The 18789-nt window shown below is 30.3% G+C and overlaps 1 protein-coding gene across 2 annotated transcripts in view; it reads right to left on the reverse strand.

Annotated features, from left to right (window-relative positions):
- Positions 1-4169: 4169 nt before the first annotated feature.
- LOC129981933 (low density lipoprotein receptor adapter protein 1-like) overlaps positions 4170-18789 on the reverse strand; it is a 73868-nt gene continuing 59248 nt past the window's right edge. For both annotated transcript variants that reach the window (XM_056092990.1, XM_056092991.1), the window contains exon 2: positions 4170-6660. In XM_056092990.1, the coding sequence (XP_055948965.1) occupies positions 6125-6660 (536 nt within the window). In that variant the 3' untranslated portion in view covers positions 4170-6124. The remainder of the gene's footprint in view (positions 6661-18789) is intronic.

The following is an 18789-nucleotide window of genomic DNA, read 5'->3' on the forward strand; positions in this document are numbered from 1 at the left end:
TTCTTTTTATTATATTTGCACAAGAGAATAAAAAAAAAACGAGATTTCATGGTCTAATCAATCATAGATAATGTTTGGTCTTTAATCATCGTCTCAGTTCAGATCACTTTTGAAACGCTATTTTATGTGACACTGATTGATTATTAGTTTTATCAATAATCATTCTCTTGGAAAATCGATGGCTTGTGATTCTTTTGTTAAGACTGCTTCAAGAATAGTAGATTTTTCTTTATATAAATTTAGACACAACATTCTTCATAAAATTTACATCTTAAAAAGGAACAGAAAAACAGAGGAACAGTGAACAATATCTTTAACATAGAAATTGCAAATCAGTGATTTATGATTCCTATATAAAGATAGCATCAGGGGATATTGATATCATGGAACAGGAGGGCGGTAGAGTAAAAGAGTTTCTTTACCATAAATACAGAAAAAAATAGCTAAAAGGAACAAATTTCAATTAGAAAATTTTATTAAAATACGTAGTATCTTTAATTTTTTTATTCAGTTTTCTTTGTTTCCCATAGTTAATACTTTTATGACAATTTTTTCTGTTAACGTATGTATATTACTGGCAAGTTTGAAATCTGCCATTCTGTAGAATACCTTGGTAGTTATAGACAAAATATGAAATTATTAATATTTTTCACATTTTATAGGCATTTACTTCAATGGCAAATTAAAAACCTATATGTATGAAATGCATGACAGATTATTTTTTTAAGATATAAAATTAAGTTCATTTCAAAATAAAATTTTCATTTCTAATGTTAGATTCATGGCCATTTTCTTTTCTTTAATAAGAAAGGTTTAAATTTCATTTTGTATAATTTTTATATTCCTTTACGCATTTTAAATAAAATATTTCTAATCTACTATTTTTTAAATAACATTTGTATTTCTTTATATTGCACATCTTATCTTTAAATTCATTTCCTGTCTTACCTAATTAAGAATTTCATATTTAGCATTTCTCATGATATAGAATATCTAGGTGTTGTTATAAACAATACCTGAGGAATGTATATGTTATTGTGAAAATATGAAATCCATCATTTTATGGAATGTGATCAGTTATTTTATAAAATAACTGATAAATAATGGTAAATTATGTAATCAAGTAACTAGGAATTCTATGAAATAACTTAATCGTGCATTCTAAAAGAAAACGTATGTAACATACTGTAATCATTCTGATAATTTCTGTTTTGCTTAAAAGCGTTTTGATTGGCAAATATTTTTAATACCAATATGAAGACTTACAGGAAGAAAGTTAAATAAGACGTTGGTTGAGCCACTATAAAAGTTCTATTTATATATGATTCGATTTATATTTGAAATATGAAAATCTGGGTCTAAAATTTACCGTTAATTGAAATATTTAAAGGATATTATACCAGTATACATGTTAATTTTTTTTGATATATTACAGTTTGAATTTTTCTTACAGAATATTCATTTATTTTCGCATTAGGACTAATTATAGTTAAAAAGCAAAATTAATGTAACTGAATGAGCATACCAAAGTACAGACTAATACTTTTCAAAAGAGGAGAGGGTGAATATATCATAGAATAGATTTTATGTTCTTGAAAGATGCAGAAAATAAATAAATATATCACAGAATAGACTTTTTCCCAAGTATTCGGTAAATATCATAATCTAAATCTGTTAATAAACATTTAGCAGACGATTCATTTTCAGACATTTTATAACTGCTACTATTTTTATTTTGTTAAAATATTATTAAAAAATAAAAGCAAACGATTTTTAATTTGATAAACATATTTTGTTAATATTATTTCGTTCTTTTTTTGTATAATAGCTGATGATAAATTGAAAAACCTTCTGGAATCTGGCAATGCTTGTAATATACGCTGTTATGTTGAAAGAATAAACAAGCCGATGGAATTCTAAATTGCTTGGAGTATTATTTTAGTTTTAAGAATTTAAGATGCTCTGCAAGCTATAATTTGAAACTTAAGAAAACGGGTAGTTTTCTAGAAAGCATGCAAAACCAAGAGATGAGAAAACAATGAATACAAACAGCTTTGAATCAATCAATAAGTTCGAATTATTGACAGTATTTTAAAATTAATTTATTAGAAATTACAATGAACTGTGGAAAAAATTAGAATTCAAAACGTTCGAATTAACCAAGTTTTATTTATTAAAAAAAGAAAGAAAAAATTAAAGTAATTAACAGTGAAATTTTGAAGTCCATAATTTTAGGAAATATCGACAATGCATCTATTTGTAACAGATTTTACCAGCATGAATTTAACTTAAAACTGGAATAATAAACTTCGTCGCAACGTTATTCTCCGTGAAAGAGCAATATTTTTCAAAATGAGCATTTTGACGCCTAAAAGTTATTTGTTGAGTCACCTGTCACAAAGTCGGAGAGAAAATATTTCATTTTGCGTTGTTCCATTTTTAAACATTAAAATTCTTTATTTTTCTAGAATGATATATGACTCTTTCAAGCTTTTTAAAGTCACGTAATGATTCATCTTTATGGCCAGAAAGTTTACAGTGAAAAAGGAAAACAAAAACAGTTTTTTTTTTTCTGTCACAACCAAGACTCTAAAGCCCTTTCTTTCACAAAATGTATTACATCTACGCAGATCTTTTTGTGATATATTCGTAGATGAATATTCACCATTTAAAAAGAATATTTAAGAGAAAAAAATTTCTTGTTATTTTATAATTTCACGATGTCTCAACCAAGACTTTAAAGCTCATTCTTTCGCAAAATATTTTACATCTACGCAGGTCTATTTGTGATATATTCGAAGATGAATATTCATCAATACAAAAAAGTTTTATGAGTAAAAAATTTTGTTGTTATTTTAGAATTTCAGTTACCTTTATCTAATTAAGAACTAAATAATTTTGTTGGAATTGATTTAAAAAGGGGTAAAAATTCATTTGTAAAGTTGCAGTAATAAAAGTCATTTTAGAATATCAACAAAATTTTTCAGGGTATCCTCATACTAAATCTGCAACATTTAGATAAGGTTATTATTCGTTCTACGGTATAGACTAGGAAAACAATTATAATATTGTAAAATCAGCATATAGATTATACAGTTGACTCGTGGTCCAATAAATCATGATTAGAATGGATAGTTAATTTTTCTAATTCCAAGTTAGTTTCTCAATAGTTGATTTTGTTAGAGATAAGCACATGCTTTCGATCAAAATTTAAATGTAGAATAGAATTCATTTTTATGATAAATAAATGAAAGCATTGTCGATAAAAATAAAATACAAATTTATAAGTATTCTTTATAAGCAGTCATTTCTTGAAAATAATCTTGAAGTCATCTTAAAAAATCAAAATAAGTTGATTGGCAGATTTTTCTCGCAAATTCTCGCATTATTTTACGCCATTCCGCTGAAATGGCGTAAATGAAAATTTAGAGCTTCATAATTCTTTCAGTCTTAATTTTATAAAAATCGATTTTTTTTTGTTAATAAATCAGAGTAGCAAGATAATGCTACTAAATATGGCTAATAGGATGGCTGGACTGTATAAGAATTTAGATTTCATAATTTTTTCAGCAGTATATTTATTGACTCAAACAAGCGCCAGTTTTTAAATATTATTTCCCATTACCATGCTTCCATTCCAAATATAAGTATAATCTCAAACTTTAGAAATTAAATATTGAGGCAGGATTAATCAGAATTCTCTGCATTGTATGACTTTGAATCATTTCCTTTCTTTTTGACTTTGAAATGTTAACTGAATGCTCAAAATCTGAATATATATTTAAAAAAAAATCTTTTTATTCTAAATATGTTGACACTTTTAATATTTATCTTAAAGTTATTTTAAATGAAAATTCTCAAGATTGTTAAGATAAAATTCAAGATTTCAAATATTCCCAAAAATATCTAATAATAAACAAAAATTCTGATTTTACTCTCTTATAATGTTTATAGCAGCTCTGTTGCTTGATTTAAAATAAAAATAAATACCGAGATATTTAGAGAGAATATTCATTTAACATTATTACAATATAAATAAATTTGAATTAAATTAGTCTAGGGACTAATTTAATACAAATTACAGATATGATTACTTGAACTAAAAAAAGTTGAATTATAAGTAAAGAAATACTAAAAAATCACACTGTTTAAAACAAATATATCTCAAAGTTTTATTATGCTAAAATATTTATATGTACAATTTCAGTTTCAACAATACATATTCATAAATGCCACTCCTATTTTGGTACATGTTTTGAAGATGCAGAAATTGCAGTATGATTCAAGATTATAAATTCAAATGCAATATAAACAACATCAAAACTTTATAACAAAAAATACATCATTTTAGCACGTCAGTGAAATTTCCCAGATGAAATACAAAATTATGTTAATATTAATTCAAAATACAAGAATAAAAAATTCAAACTAAAGCATTATACATTAAACTTATATATTCGTATTTAAAATGAAGTAAAATATCGTTTGGGAATCAAATTATTGTTATAACGATCAGGATATGTTAATTTTAAATTCACAATCATCGTAAAAATTCTTTTAAATCCATAAATAAATTATTCTTTTTTTTTTTTTTTTGCTTAGTAATTATTATTTTGGTTTTTTTTTTCTTTCTATTCGTATGAAGAATCAATAATTGGCAGCATTCTTGTTCAGAAAGTTTTGGCTCTGTGCCGGCAACGCATTGTTTTCTGTTTTTAAAGATATTGTATATTTAACAACGTCAATTTTCTACTAACAACAACAAAAATTACTAATAAAAGTAAATAATGTATATTTTTGATGCATTATTACGACCTTTTTAAAAATAAAATTTCAAAGATTGAAAAAAAAATTCTAAATGCTTTAAACAATAAAACGATAAACGAAACAACGGATAGAAACAAAGACTTTAATTACGCAACAAAATTTTAAAAAGTGTTCAATGTATAAATATTTATGTGATTTTTATTTTATTTATATAGAAATAAAGTTGCGTTATTCCAATTTTCGCTCAGAAAGAAACATTACACGAAAATCGAAAATAAAACCTGTGTATATGTTTAAAAATATGCCTGTTACATGAAAGAGATAATTTAAAATTTTATTTAAATATTAATTCGGAAATATTTTTAATAAATGAAAATATATGAAATTTATTAAATATCTGGTTCAGTATTTTGATTAATTTTTGTACTTATAACTACTTTTCAACTTTACTTCTACTTTTTCAGTTTAAATTTTGTGAGGTAATATTATTTTAAGTTTTAAGAATTTCCAAGGATTATTTGTGAGATAAATAATAACCACGTTTTCCTCAAGATATTTCAAAGAGATTACCTCCAAACGTTTTCTCGTGATAACGCTGGAATTATAAAGAGGTGAAAACAGAGCCAGCTGCCAAGGTGAATGTTGAAACAACATCTTTTCTCGCTAGAAGCTTTCAAAGAATTCACGAAAAGGCGGTAAAGGATTTTCACTTCATAAAAGACCTAAGTCTTTAAATGCCTAAAGGAAAGATATTCAAAGTCTCTGGAAGAGTGCTTAGTAAGAATGTTCTAATTAATTTATTTTAAATCAGGGCTTCTGAGACTGTCGATCCTTTTGTGACTTAAAAAAACTTTTATGACCTTAAATTGTGCATATATGGGGTAAAAAAAGCGAGCTTTTTAACAACGATAAATAAAAAAAAAGTTTATTAATTTGGAGTTTTTTTTTCTTTTGACAAATCAAACGAAACATTAAAAGTCATGATAGTTTCTCTCCATTTTGACCATTAATAATAAAATATATTAGTGAAAATGTTCTGAAAGTTAATGACCCAAAGATTCAGAAGCCTTGCTTTAAGCATTCCAAAGTATTAATTTCATATATTAAGATTTATAATCAGGTACGATTGTATTCTATATCCTACATCACAGAACATCTACTTCTTCCAGACTGAAGTTCGTCTCTTTTTCTTTGCTACAGCATCAGAAGTGTACTCCAGTTAAACGAAAAGAACTAACAACAGCCCGTCATCTGGTTTTTTCTATTCAGTAACTTGGATGACAAACATACATACGCTTATAATACAGTCAGTTCATAAAAAAGAAAAGAAAAAGATCTGCTGCAATTTCATGGTTCGCTACGCATGCGACTCTTGCGGTATGTCCAGATCCGCCTGTATCTCCTCCTGACTTCTAAGGTCGATCGCAAACTTCCGAGGCGGCGGCAGACCCTTCACTGACCTGGAATAGTCCTGGAACGCCTTTGCCAGTGTGAGAGTGAGTGACCTGGCATTCTGCCGGCTGTCACAAACGAAGGCGTGGCACAAGAAAGGATGCTTCTCAAGCATGTTACCGCCATCTCGGACGACGATCATGGCGAATACTCTTGTGTACACGAGATCTTGGACGCCATAAGAGATAGACTCTATGGGGTAAAGTCCAGGTTCAAAATTCTGGTTCTGGTTTTGTGGCATCGCTGACAGGTGAACACCTTTCCCTGAAACTTCCAGGCGTAGATAAGGCAAGGTCGTACCCGGTGGTAGGGATCGTGCGGCGGCTACTAATTCGTCCACAGGATGTCGCGTGTGTTTGATCCCCCAAAGGCCTCTAGCGTCTCGACTGCCCAGGTACTTGACCACGTAGGTTTGTGGTAAAACGATGTCTCCATTCTGTCCTGAAAGAAAGATGAATATGAATTTCAAAAACCAACACGTAACTGAATAAAAAAAACAAACTATTACCCGAAGAAAAAACTCAAATTTTCTTAAGAAGAATTTAAGGTGTAGTTATTGAAATTAGATATTGGAAAAGCAGGATTGAATGAATACTACATGTTTTTTTAGTTTACTTAGCATGCGATGTTTTTTCGTAGTTATGATAGTTTTGCATTAAACCTTCGTTTCCCTTGACTATATCTTCCTTTGAATTTCTGGAAATCAGCAACAATATTTCAAAACTTGTAGCCGGCATACTTTGTATTTGTTAACAAGCAATTTAATCATCTTTGAAATTACTTTGAACTGTTTATTTTATATTATATACATAGAAATTCGTATGCAAGTATCAAATTTCAGCTTATAAAAATCTAGGTATATTTTACTCAAGTGAACATTATGACAGTTTAACTGAATGTTATTTGGAAGGTTATAAAGAGTATCTATAAGCCAGTTAAATAGACGCCTGCTAAAGGATTATTTTTGGCGGAATTATGGATACGATCTCAACGATGTAACTGAAATTAAATATAACCAATATCCATTGCAAACCAGCTGATCATCAAAGGCGAATAACTGATACTTATAATAAAGCTCAATGTGTGTGTGTGTATGTTGGCCTTCTACAGGCCAGATCATTTGACCTACAGCTACCAAATTTGGAGGTCGGGAATGTGCACCTGGGGTCCCTTTTTTGAATTTTTAATTAGAATTTTAATTATTAATTAAAAACTAACTTACCCGCCAAAAAAATCATCATTTCCCCACCGCCAAATGAGTAAGGCTTCAGTCCCCCCCCCCACTCTAATGAGATTAGACTTAACATTTTTCGACCAATTATTTCAAACAATTCTGTTAATTTTCTTAATATTTGATGCATTTAAAATTAAACATTGTTAATTAATCGATCCTTCAGATTCATTCTGAAGTACTTTTGAATTAAAATAAAACAGAATAAAGGAAATCAAAAATTTGTAATCTGCATAGCATTACCCTAACTGGCGCATTGTGTTCTGATTGTTGACAGCTATTTCCAACGGATGAGAACTTGATTAAATTATTTTTAGGTTAGCTGTATGCTTTTCTAATTAAATTATACATATGTTAGTTATATATAATTTTTGTATATGCTTATAGTTTTAAGTACATCATTTTTTAAGTAGTTTTTACCTGTTTTTGACCGATTATTTAAAACGATTCTGTTTATTTTCTTTGTGTTTGATGCATTTAAAATTAAACATTGTTAATTAATCGATCTGTTCATGATGAATCTGAGACAATTTTGTTGACAAATTCTTGAGATATTACATAAATTAAGAAAGATATTCTTTAGTGCCCATAAAGTTTAAACGCTCAGTGACTCTGTTATCAGTAATCATATTATTAAAAAATGCTTTGTTTCAGTAAAAAATATTATTATATTAATTGCAGATTAATCATTTCCACTCTAATTTAAAGCATAAATTCTGCAGGAGCTAACAGAAAATTAGAGAGAGATACATATTACGTTATGACTGAAGGTCTTTATAATATAATGAGTGAATTATATGACTATCAAATTTTGAAGTTTTAAAATATTTTGATGAAGAAGCTATTAAAGTAGGAATTGCATAAAATATTTAATTATTAAAATTTTAACGAGCATTAAGGTTGGCGATCCGGATGGTCGCCAAAAGCGGCTAGTAATGAATATTTCAGAAACATTAAATAATAATTAATTTAATTTTGCATCATAGTTATTACACATTTTCAACACATGGAACTTCAATCAAGCTTTGTTAAAACTTATGCAAAACTCGACGAGCCACTTCATCAAACCAGACGCGCGGAAACATCATAATCAAGGCCAGCAAGCGAAGTCAAGGCTGCTTTGGATTGTGTGATATGAGGAATTAACTGGAACTTCGTGAAAATCGTCAGTGAACAAAACGAAGAGGGAAAACAGTCGTTGAAACGGCCTTTGCGCAATCATAACTGTTTCCTCTATTCGAGATTCACAACGTAGAGCTGGTAATAATAATAAAAAAGACGTTGCGAGAACAATCAATCTTGGAAAGTATAGCAATGATAACCTTTGTTAAATTGCCAACGTGCTCTTGTGTTTAGGCCTTCAATTACATGGAAGAAGAATTATTCTCTGACATGAAGGTTATGTCAGTATGTTACAAAATCATATTTCATCATATTCAGAAGGATTCAGTTTTTAATTTCTAATTTATTTAAATCTGATATCACATTTTAATGTGTGTCGATTTCCTGTTCTAAATTTGGAAGTAAAATTGTACGCTTTATTTAAAAATAGAATGAAATCTAGAATGGAAATGCAATATGTTAGTTTATCAGATATGTATATAGATTATCGGAAAAGTTTGAAATACGGCAATGAATAGAATGCTTCGCCACTTTTAAGGAAGAGTACGAGAAGATTAATATTTCACGCATTTCTTAAGTATTCTATAAATAGTATTAATTCTTCGCCGATTTTTCACTTGGCATTACATAAAATGCTTATGAAATGTGTCAAATATTTGCCAAAGGACAAACCGGCTAGAATTAACTACATCATCACTCGTTTCGAATATCACGTGGCAAAGCAAGTGACTTTGCAAGCCTCGTCTCTGGCTTAGAATTTGCCTCTTGCATTTTACACTTTATTCGGGTTTAGAGTTGAGTAGAATACGTGTTTTTTTTATTATGATCCTTTTTTTTATAATTTAACTAAATGGCATTTGCCATTCTATGGAATGCCTACATATTATATGCAATATCTAGAGAAGGTATATGTATTTCTCATATTGCATATTTTGCCTAAAACACCTTGATATTCTAATGAATGCCGGTCGCTCGTACACTAATATAATTTAAAATCAGTGGAAATGGTCGCTTACAACTTTCTCGTATACTCTCTAACAGAAGTGTGTGGTGAAAGCTTATAAGCCAGTTAACAACCACGCTGGATGAGCAATTGCTTTTGTATCATGGTCATGTTACTGGACTGCGAACCAACAAGGTCCCAGGTTCAATCCTCATACATCTCACCGCCACATTGGTGACCTTGGACAATGAACCTTCAACCTTCGTACAGCTGTTGTGGCACCATCTACCCGCAACCAAAGTCGTCAGAATCAACAGCTAATACATCACCACTCAACAGTCATATCGTTCGACTCACTGGAGGAAGAGTTTGTGGTGAAAGCTTATAAGCCAGTTAACAACTACGCTGCACGAAGAATTGCTTTTGTATCATGGTCATGTTACTGGACTGCGAACCTCAAAGTCCCACGTTCTATACTCACTCATCTCAACCGCCACAAGTGTTATCCCCTCCTAGTGCGAATTTATGAAGTTTTCGATAAAAATATAAACGTCATGAGATTTAACTTTTTATTTTCAGCGTCTCGGAGTTGAGAGTGTTATGCTTCGTAATATAACAAAAAAAAAAAAAAAAAAAAAAAAAAAAATCGAATATACACACAATTTTTAATAATTTTTTAACAGATTGAAACCCAAATTTAATGTAGAGCCACAATTTTAATAACAAGACTACATACCAAATTTCATCGATTTGAGCATTTGGGTTTTTGAGTTATCGTATTTATACGCATCTGAAAGTACAGACTAACAGATGGTTAGCTCTTTGACAATTTTAATTAAATTTGTCATAGATTTATACATTAAATGCTAAATTCGCATTCTAAATTTCATCTGTCTAGCTTTCTATGTTTTAAAGTTATAGTGTTCACTATGCGCCGTCAATGGATTTTAATTTGATAGAAATCTACAAACTTGGTGTAAAGATCACATAACAAATTTCCTCCGTCTAGCTCAAAATGTTTTTAAGTTAAGATACACAAACAGACTGAATTCAAAAAATGTGTTTTCCGGACTCATAGAAATCTGAAACGTGGAGATTCTTTAAAATCTAGCATTCGATTTTTTTTTTTTAAATATAATGTTTTCTCTTTGTATTCTTCGTATAGAAGAAAATAAAAAATAATGTTATGCATTATTAACTATGGTGCGAGAGTTGGTCTTAAACTTTGACAAATCTGATCTCCTTCTCTGGCTTGCCTACTTTGAGTCACACTTCATGAATCTTTAATCAGGGTACATTTAGAATTTGTTCTCGATATTTAATGAGAAATCACATCGAAATGGAGATGCATTTTCTTTCAAAGTCAGAGAGGTAAAAAAAAAAAAAAAAAAAAAAAAAAAACTTACCTTATCTGAAGCATTCATACTCAAAAATTATGCAAAATTTTGAATTTTGCTTTAAGGTTGAATATTGAGGCCGAGTTTCTTCTTACTTTTTTTCTAATAAATATATATAACAATTATGATATATAAATATGCTTCAAAATGGCTTTTTCATAATAAAATATTGTGGCGGATATGTATGCTCGAGAATAGAACCTGGGACCTTGTGGTTCGCAGTCCAGTAATATAACCATAATACAAAAGCAATTGCACTGGTAGCGTAGCTGTTAACTGACCACAATATAAATATTTGATAGTATATAAGAATATTTACTAATGTAAATTATTATAAAAACTATTATTAATTATTTAGTTATCATATTTTGTTAGGCTTTCTGTGATATATACATTTATAAACACGAAATCCAGCTGATTTCCTAATGGGATCAGTTTGATTACAAAAAAAGTTTGAGTTGCATTATGTAGTATGCTATAAGAGATACGATGACTTCAACATTTCTTGACGCAAAATAAAACACATATACTAATAATAATAATAGCTTTGGCTCAGAATTTCGAAAAATGATTACGCAAAATTATTTATTTAGTTTTAAATATTGACATTCTTTTAAAGTTTTTCTATTTAGTCAATATTGCTTAACTTTGTCATTAATAAATTACAACAAATCGGTATAAATATTAATAAAAAACAAAAACAAAACAAGACAAAAAAAATTAAATTCAAATGTACCTTACTTTTCCTCTAAGTTAAAAAAAATATTAGTTGTAAAAAAATTAAAAAAAAAAGATTTAATGTGAGTTTTATTACATCAGTTAAAGTTATAATAACAATAATAAAAATAATAAGGAGACATTTTCTTCAGAAGCTACTTGTTTTTTTTTAATAGAGAAACAAAGCAAAACAAAAAAAAAAGATAGGGGGAAAAAAAAGATAGGGGGGAAAAAGATAGGGGAAAAAAAAAAGAAAAAAAAGAAACGCATTTTTCTAAGCTCATTTCATGCTTGAATGTTCGTTTCAATGTCTTAAGCAAACGCGAGACTTACTCTTCACTTATTCTTGCATATAAGGCGATGAGTTCACTGAACAACGATTATCTCGAAGGAGTGGAAAATAAGACCTTTTGTATTTAGCTTTCATAAATTGTCTCTCTTTCATACATATATGGATTTGGTTTTTACAAAATTTTAGCCCATAATATTTAGGAATTATTAATATTTGAATATTTATGAATCAGAAATGGATTCATAAAACATTATTGTTATGCAGTAATTTTTTTGAACTTAATATTTATTAATTTTAAATATTTTTAAAAATGTTTTTTTTATTACAGTCACTTTTTTAACATTTCTGAAACAGAAAATATTTACCACTTCCAACTGCATTTAACATTTTAAAGTTATTAAAATAACAAAAATCAAGACATTGGTTTAGTAAGCGTCTTGCCCATGAGAATAATGACGACGATGATTCATTTTAGACGCGATATTTATAAATGATTTCTTAAATGCCATTTATTTATTTATCTTATTGCACTAGTTTGAAGTTCCGCAGTGGGCGTTGTTCTTGATTTATGCACTATCTTTTGAACTGTAATAGAAATTAATGACATTCGAAAACCACGCCTCAACTGTTAAATTTCACACTCCTCTAGACTAAATTAGTTATTAATATTTGATAAACATCAACTCAAATTTCAAATGGCCAATGAATAATGTTGCATATTTCATAATCCTTAATACTGTCAGTGCCCTTGTTGTTGTTATCACGATAAAATTTAACATTGCATCGGTTAACTTACATTTTAATTATTTCATAAAAAATGGCCAAATTATTTTTTTTTTCTGAAAACAGACTCATAATTTAAAATTAATTAATTATTGTTATTTGAAAGAAAGTAATTCTAATCCAGGAATTTAACAACTCAACCCACATCTAACTCTAAACCTCGCACACTTGAGCCAAAGTTTGATAATCTTTCTGGTTACATCAAATACAATTGATTTAGGCAGCTGAAAAAGTTCTCTGGAATTGAAAAATCTTTGTAAAATCCAAATAAACAACAAATATGCAGCCGTTGAAAAATTTTTCCCTTCTATGTTTTTGAAATTAATACTTTAAACTTGTCTATGCATAACCAAACTCCAACAAATAACTGTTGCTCTTGTGGCGGATTGTGATGAGCGAGGATAGAACCTGGGACCTTGTGGTTCGCAGCCGAGTAACATGACCACAATACAAAAGCAATCGCTAGTGTAGCGTAGCTGTTAACTGGCTTATAAACTTTCACCACAGACTCTCCCTCCAATGAGTCGGAGGTGAGACGAACGATATGGCTGTTGAGTGTTGATGTATTAGCTGTTGATTCTAATGCGCCTGTACCCATTTGAGTAGAGTCAAGCGTCATGGCGAGCGTGTGTGGGTGAGTGTTGCGGTTGCTGTTGAGCTAAGTGAGTCTGACGGCTTTGTGTTGCTGCGTCAAGTGAGGTCTGACGACTTTTGGGTTGCTGCGTCAAGTGAATCTGACGACTTTGGTTTTGCTGTGGGTAGATGGCGCCACAACAGCTGTACGAAGGTTGAAGTTTCATCGTCCGAGGTCATCAATGTAGAGGATTGAATGGAGCGAGGATAGAACCTGGGACCTTGTGGTTTGCAGTCAAGTAATACAACCACACAATACAAAACCACGCTACAAATACAAAACCACTATACCACACCACAATACAAAAGCAATTGCTTTTGTAGAGTAGCAGTTAACTGTCTTATAAGCTTTCACCACACTCTAATTGAACGAGTTAATGAATCCAAAAAGATCTTTACGTCAAGAAAAACTCCTTTATCAAAAATATATTTATGTCATTTAATTTAGCACAGAAATTAAAAACTTTTTAATAATTACATCATACACAGATGATTAACAAAAATTATATAACAATTAATTTAATGATTATGGGCTAATCTAGGAGTCAATTATATTCAATGTATATCAATTAATAGTGAAATATACATATTTTCATGATATTCGTATAACTCTGATGCATGAAGTTTTAGAAAGCAAAAGCAACCTCATCAATCATAAGCGTGATTCCTGTTCATGGCATTTCTGAAACTAGTTTACGCCACCTACCGTGAAAGTAATAGATTGACGATGCATAAAATAAATGCTGGATTGTTGAAAGACAATTTGCAATTCCAGCAAGCAATTGATTTATTTGATATGAAATAATTCTAAACACAATCCATTTACAATATACTTTTTAATAGAATCCCTTCATTTTCTAACCATTTATATATAAAAAATTATGTCTCCTTTTTATGAAAATAAAATCATTTTAAATAATAAATTTTTTCGGTCGTTCCATTTTATGTCAACTTAGGTCAATAACTTTCATGTGTTATGACGTAATACAAGACTCGTGTTCAAAAACATTTCAAAATTGTTGTTTGCGAAATGTGGGTTACATCAAAGTTGCGGTGATAAGAATTTATTTTCCTGCTGTCAGATCGCATGCGCCTCTCTGTTTGATGCCAATAAAGTAGTATCAGTTTCAACACTTCGTGTGTTAAATTTAAGAAGAGATATTCTACCTTTCGTACGGCGTACCCAAGTCTGCATAATGCAAATCTAAAATGTAGCAAATCATAGTGATGTTATTTTTTTCTCTCTCGAATACTTAGTATAGAGAAAGTATAGTAATTGTTAAAAAATTCAAATTCGATTTTGACGAATCTAAACGTTTTAGATCTCCATGAGTTCGAAAAATACATTTTTGGAAAATGTCCTTCAGTCTGTCTGTGACAAAGATAACTCATAAATGCTTTGAGTTAGTTGAAATTTATATCAAATTTGCAGATTTCTATCAAATTTTGAATAAAATCTGTTTTGAAGAATTCCTTTTATCCGGCTGTTCGAATTTATGTTAAAATGATAAAATGTGCTAGATAGATAAAATTCGGTACATAGATTTAACATCTATAGTGCAGACATCTGTCAAATTTTGTGCCACATCCATATATGGATGACGGTCTGCCGATCTGTACTTTCAGAAACATGTAAAAGCAATAACTCAAAAATCCAAAGACTAAAATATATCAAATTTCAATCCTGTATGGGATTTTGTGACTATAAGTGCAAGTTTGTATCAAATTTTTGTTCAGATTGGTTCAGAAAAACGTTCTAAAGCACAAATTAGATTTTTGGATAATAATAAACCATGCCAAGGATTAATTGCAAAAAATTCGCCAAGGATCTTACAACAGGTTCAATAAAAAAATTAATTTACGCCAAAGGTTAGTATTTCGGAACTATTGTAAGCCAATGCCATACAAGACGTTCTCTGATATCTCAAGTTTATTATAAAGTTTGCAAGAAAGTTTTGTGTAGAAAACTCCCGCTGATTTTAAATGATCATTATCAGTACCAATTTATATTTATATTAAGCGTACAACTTTTCTTTCGGCCGGCGTCCTGGCATAGGGGTAGCGCGTCTTCCCCGTGATCTGGGCGTCCCGGTTTGGGCATGGTTGTTCTTCTGTTGTTCTATCTGTGAGATGTGTGAATGTGCCCTCCTGTAAAAAGGGGTTGTGCAAGCGAATGAATGATGCGTGAGTGGCAAAGTCGTACTCTTGGCCGTAGTTGGCGCTGCTATAAAAAATAAGAGACGTCCCCCTCAGGCTTAAATCGCTGTCGTCGTAACAGCGGGCTTGTCAGTGGCAAGTGCCATAAGAAACAAACAAACAAACAACAAACTTTTCTTTCGACATTTTTCTATAGATGGCTACAACAGTAAACGCTGGTCGAAATATGCAAATCAAAAATGCCACACAGTAAGCTTAGGTATCTGTCAACATAATGAGGGCATCACATTAGTTGATTTGTTTTTGATGATGTCGCGTCCGCGTTACCACGGGAAGGGGGTGCAGTGGCTTCTGAGGGTAAAGACCCGAGGGCAGAAGTCTGACTTCTAGCTCATATGAAGTTGAAACTCACACATTCGCTTGCAGAACCCCAATTTACAGGGGGGCACATTCACACACCTCTCAGATAGAAACCGGGATGCCCAGATCACGGGGAAGATGCGCTACACCTATGCAAGGTCGCCGGCGTTGATTTGTTTTTGAAACATAAATTTATTCTAAAATCAGATAAGAATTTCCGATTTTCTGCTTCCATTTGAAGAAAACTGCGATTGATGTGCATCGAATGCTCTCAAGTATTTAAGGTGAGTTTGCCCTTTTTGAAAGAACATGTCGTGAGTAGTTTCAATGCTCCCGGGGCCAAAGTTATGCTTTGCATTTGGCGGAACCAGCAAGATGTGATATATTATGAGCTATTGAAACCGAATGAAACCATCACAGGGAATCGGTTTCGAACACTGTCGATGCGTTTTAGCCAAGCATTTAAAGAAAAACGGCGATAGTCCAAAAGGGACAAGACAAAGCTATCCTCCAATAGGACAATGCGCGGCCACATATCTGAAGACCAGTCAAGATATACTCTGAAATGCTAAAATAGTCGATCTTACCAAATTCATCATCAAAATTTAAGTAAAAAAGTATTCAATTAACTTAATTTCAACTCATAATGTTGTATTTAACTAATAATCAGCACTTCAGTTGGCAACTAATATCTCGTTTTATTAAATATCTACTTTCATGCATGCAATAAAGACAACATTTTTTTTCTCTTTTGTGAAAATTTTTAATTAAAAAAATTAATTGTTGAAATTATTATTATTATGAAATAATTAGTTATTATTATTAATTATTAAAAATAATTACTAATATAAATAATTAATTTATTAAAATTAATTATTTATGTAATTAATTATTTTTTGTAACATACTAGCAGTAATTAAAAAAATTTAAAGGTATTACTCAAAAATGAATTTGTACTTACTACATTAGATTTGTAAAATCAAAGTTGTTTATTTAAATTTCGATTATAATGTTTCACTTATGTCATTATGTCACTTTTTTATTTAAAACTTATTAATTCATTCAAAAGACTATTCAATACTCTTGAATGAATTTATGAAAGTTAAAAATTTCATTCCAACTTTTCTAATTTTTTAAAATGCAATTCTGATCAATACAGATTTTGTTCCTTTTTCCCAGTTTTTATTCTAGTTTAATAATCCATTAAAAATATTAAACATAGTTGAAATGGATCTATGAAAGGTTTCATTTTTATTTTCTCATATACGTAGTATAGGGACAAACGTATACGTAATTCGAACTCCAGATTTTGACAAAACTCCACGTTTTAGACATCTCTGAATTCGAAAAACACATTTTTGAAAATGTCCGTTTGTCTGTCTATGAACATCATAACTGAAAACCGCTTTGAGCTAGACGGGTGAAATTTAGTTAGCAGCCTTTTCGATTAAATTTGTAGATTTCTATCAAACTTTGAGCAAAATCCGTTCAGAGGAAGTCCGTTTGTTCAAATATAATTAGTTAGAATATAATTTAATACAATAACTACAAAACAAAGTGAGCTAGATAGATAAAATTTGATGCATAGAATCAATATCTATATTCTAGACGCTCTATCAAATTATGAGCCAAATCCAACAAGCAGTAAGTAGGTTATCTGTCAATATGTACTTTTAGAAACATGTAAACCATAAGTCAAAGATGCAATGATTGAAATACATCAAATTTTGTACGCAGTTTTACGATTACAAGTGTATTTCTGCATCAAATTTTTGTTTCAATCGATTGAGAAAAACGTGTCTAAAACACAAATTCTTTGTTCGGATACTATTAACAGTATGTCAGGGGTTAAATGCCTAATAATTCACCAAGGATGACACGATAGATTCAGTAAAAATGCTAAATTCAAGCCAGAGGTGAATATTTCGTAACTATTGTACGCCAATGCTATGCAAGGCGTTCTCTGGGATAACATCTTTATTACAGTGCCTGCGAGAAAGTTTCGGAGAGACCATTCCAACTGGCCTGAAAAGGCAATACAAGATGATGACTTTCCCAGTTGCATCACTTATTATTATATCTTCTAATTTGGTACAAAAGCTGTGATCTAGTGAATTAAGAACCAACGTTTTTTTTTCTCCATCCAAAATCTAAGTAACAAAAAAGGGCATGATTCGCTTCATACTGCTTCTTATCACCACGTAAATGGTCACTTGTTTTTCTCTTTTATTTCATCTCCCAGAAGTGTATTGATTCCATAAAAAGGAACCCCACGCTGCTTAGCCGAATAAAATCGGTGAAGAAACATAAAAAGTCAGTTATTGATGTGACAAGTCTTGAGTGGGAAGTCCTTGAGGTTGAGTGAAAGGTGTGCCCTGCACTTTTCCTCCTCACGTGGAAGAATGAACACACCAGACATAACCTTTTGGGATTTTTATGTAACAATTAGCCCTCATTTTCCTTATTAGTCCGAGTAATAAGCACTCGAAGTGAGAAAAAAAATAAATAAGGCTTTTCAAAATGGGACTGGAGGAAATTGGATTTATCCAGTTGTGTTTACTGTAGCCTTGGGATTTTGAAATTACAGGAAGCCTCTTTTGTTGTGCTTAAACACAGAAGTTCCAAAACTAATAATTTGGAAATGAGTCAGGGAAAATCTTTCAAATAGATGTGTGAAAGAGAAATGGTATGCTTCCTTTTAAATCACGTAAACATTTTTTGCAATCTAGAAGAGATTATGAAATCATTAGGTGCAATTTCGCTCAACTTAAGTATAAAAGCTTGGAGATTTATTTGATTATATAATACATGAAAGCTCTTTATTTTGATTTAACATAAAATTAAAGAAGAAATTTTTAGACTTTAACATTTTGTGAATCAAATTGATAGTACCTGAGAGCTTCTTTTTTTTTCACTTTCTTGTATACGTAGTATA

This window comes from Argiope bruennichi, chromosome 8 (assembly GCF_947563725.1).
Source record: "Argiope bruennichi chromosome 8, qqArgBrue1.1, whole genome shotgun sequence".
NCBI classification, from domain to species: Eukaryota; Metazoa; Arthropoda; class Arachnida; order Araneae; family Araneidae; genus Argiope; species Argiope bruennichi.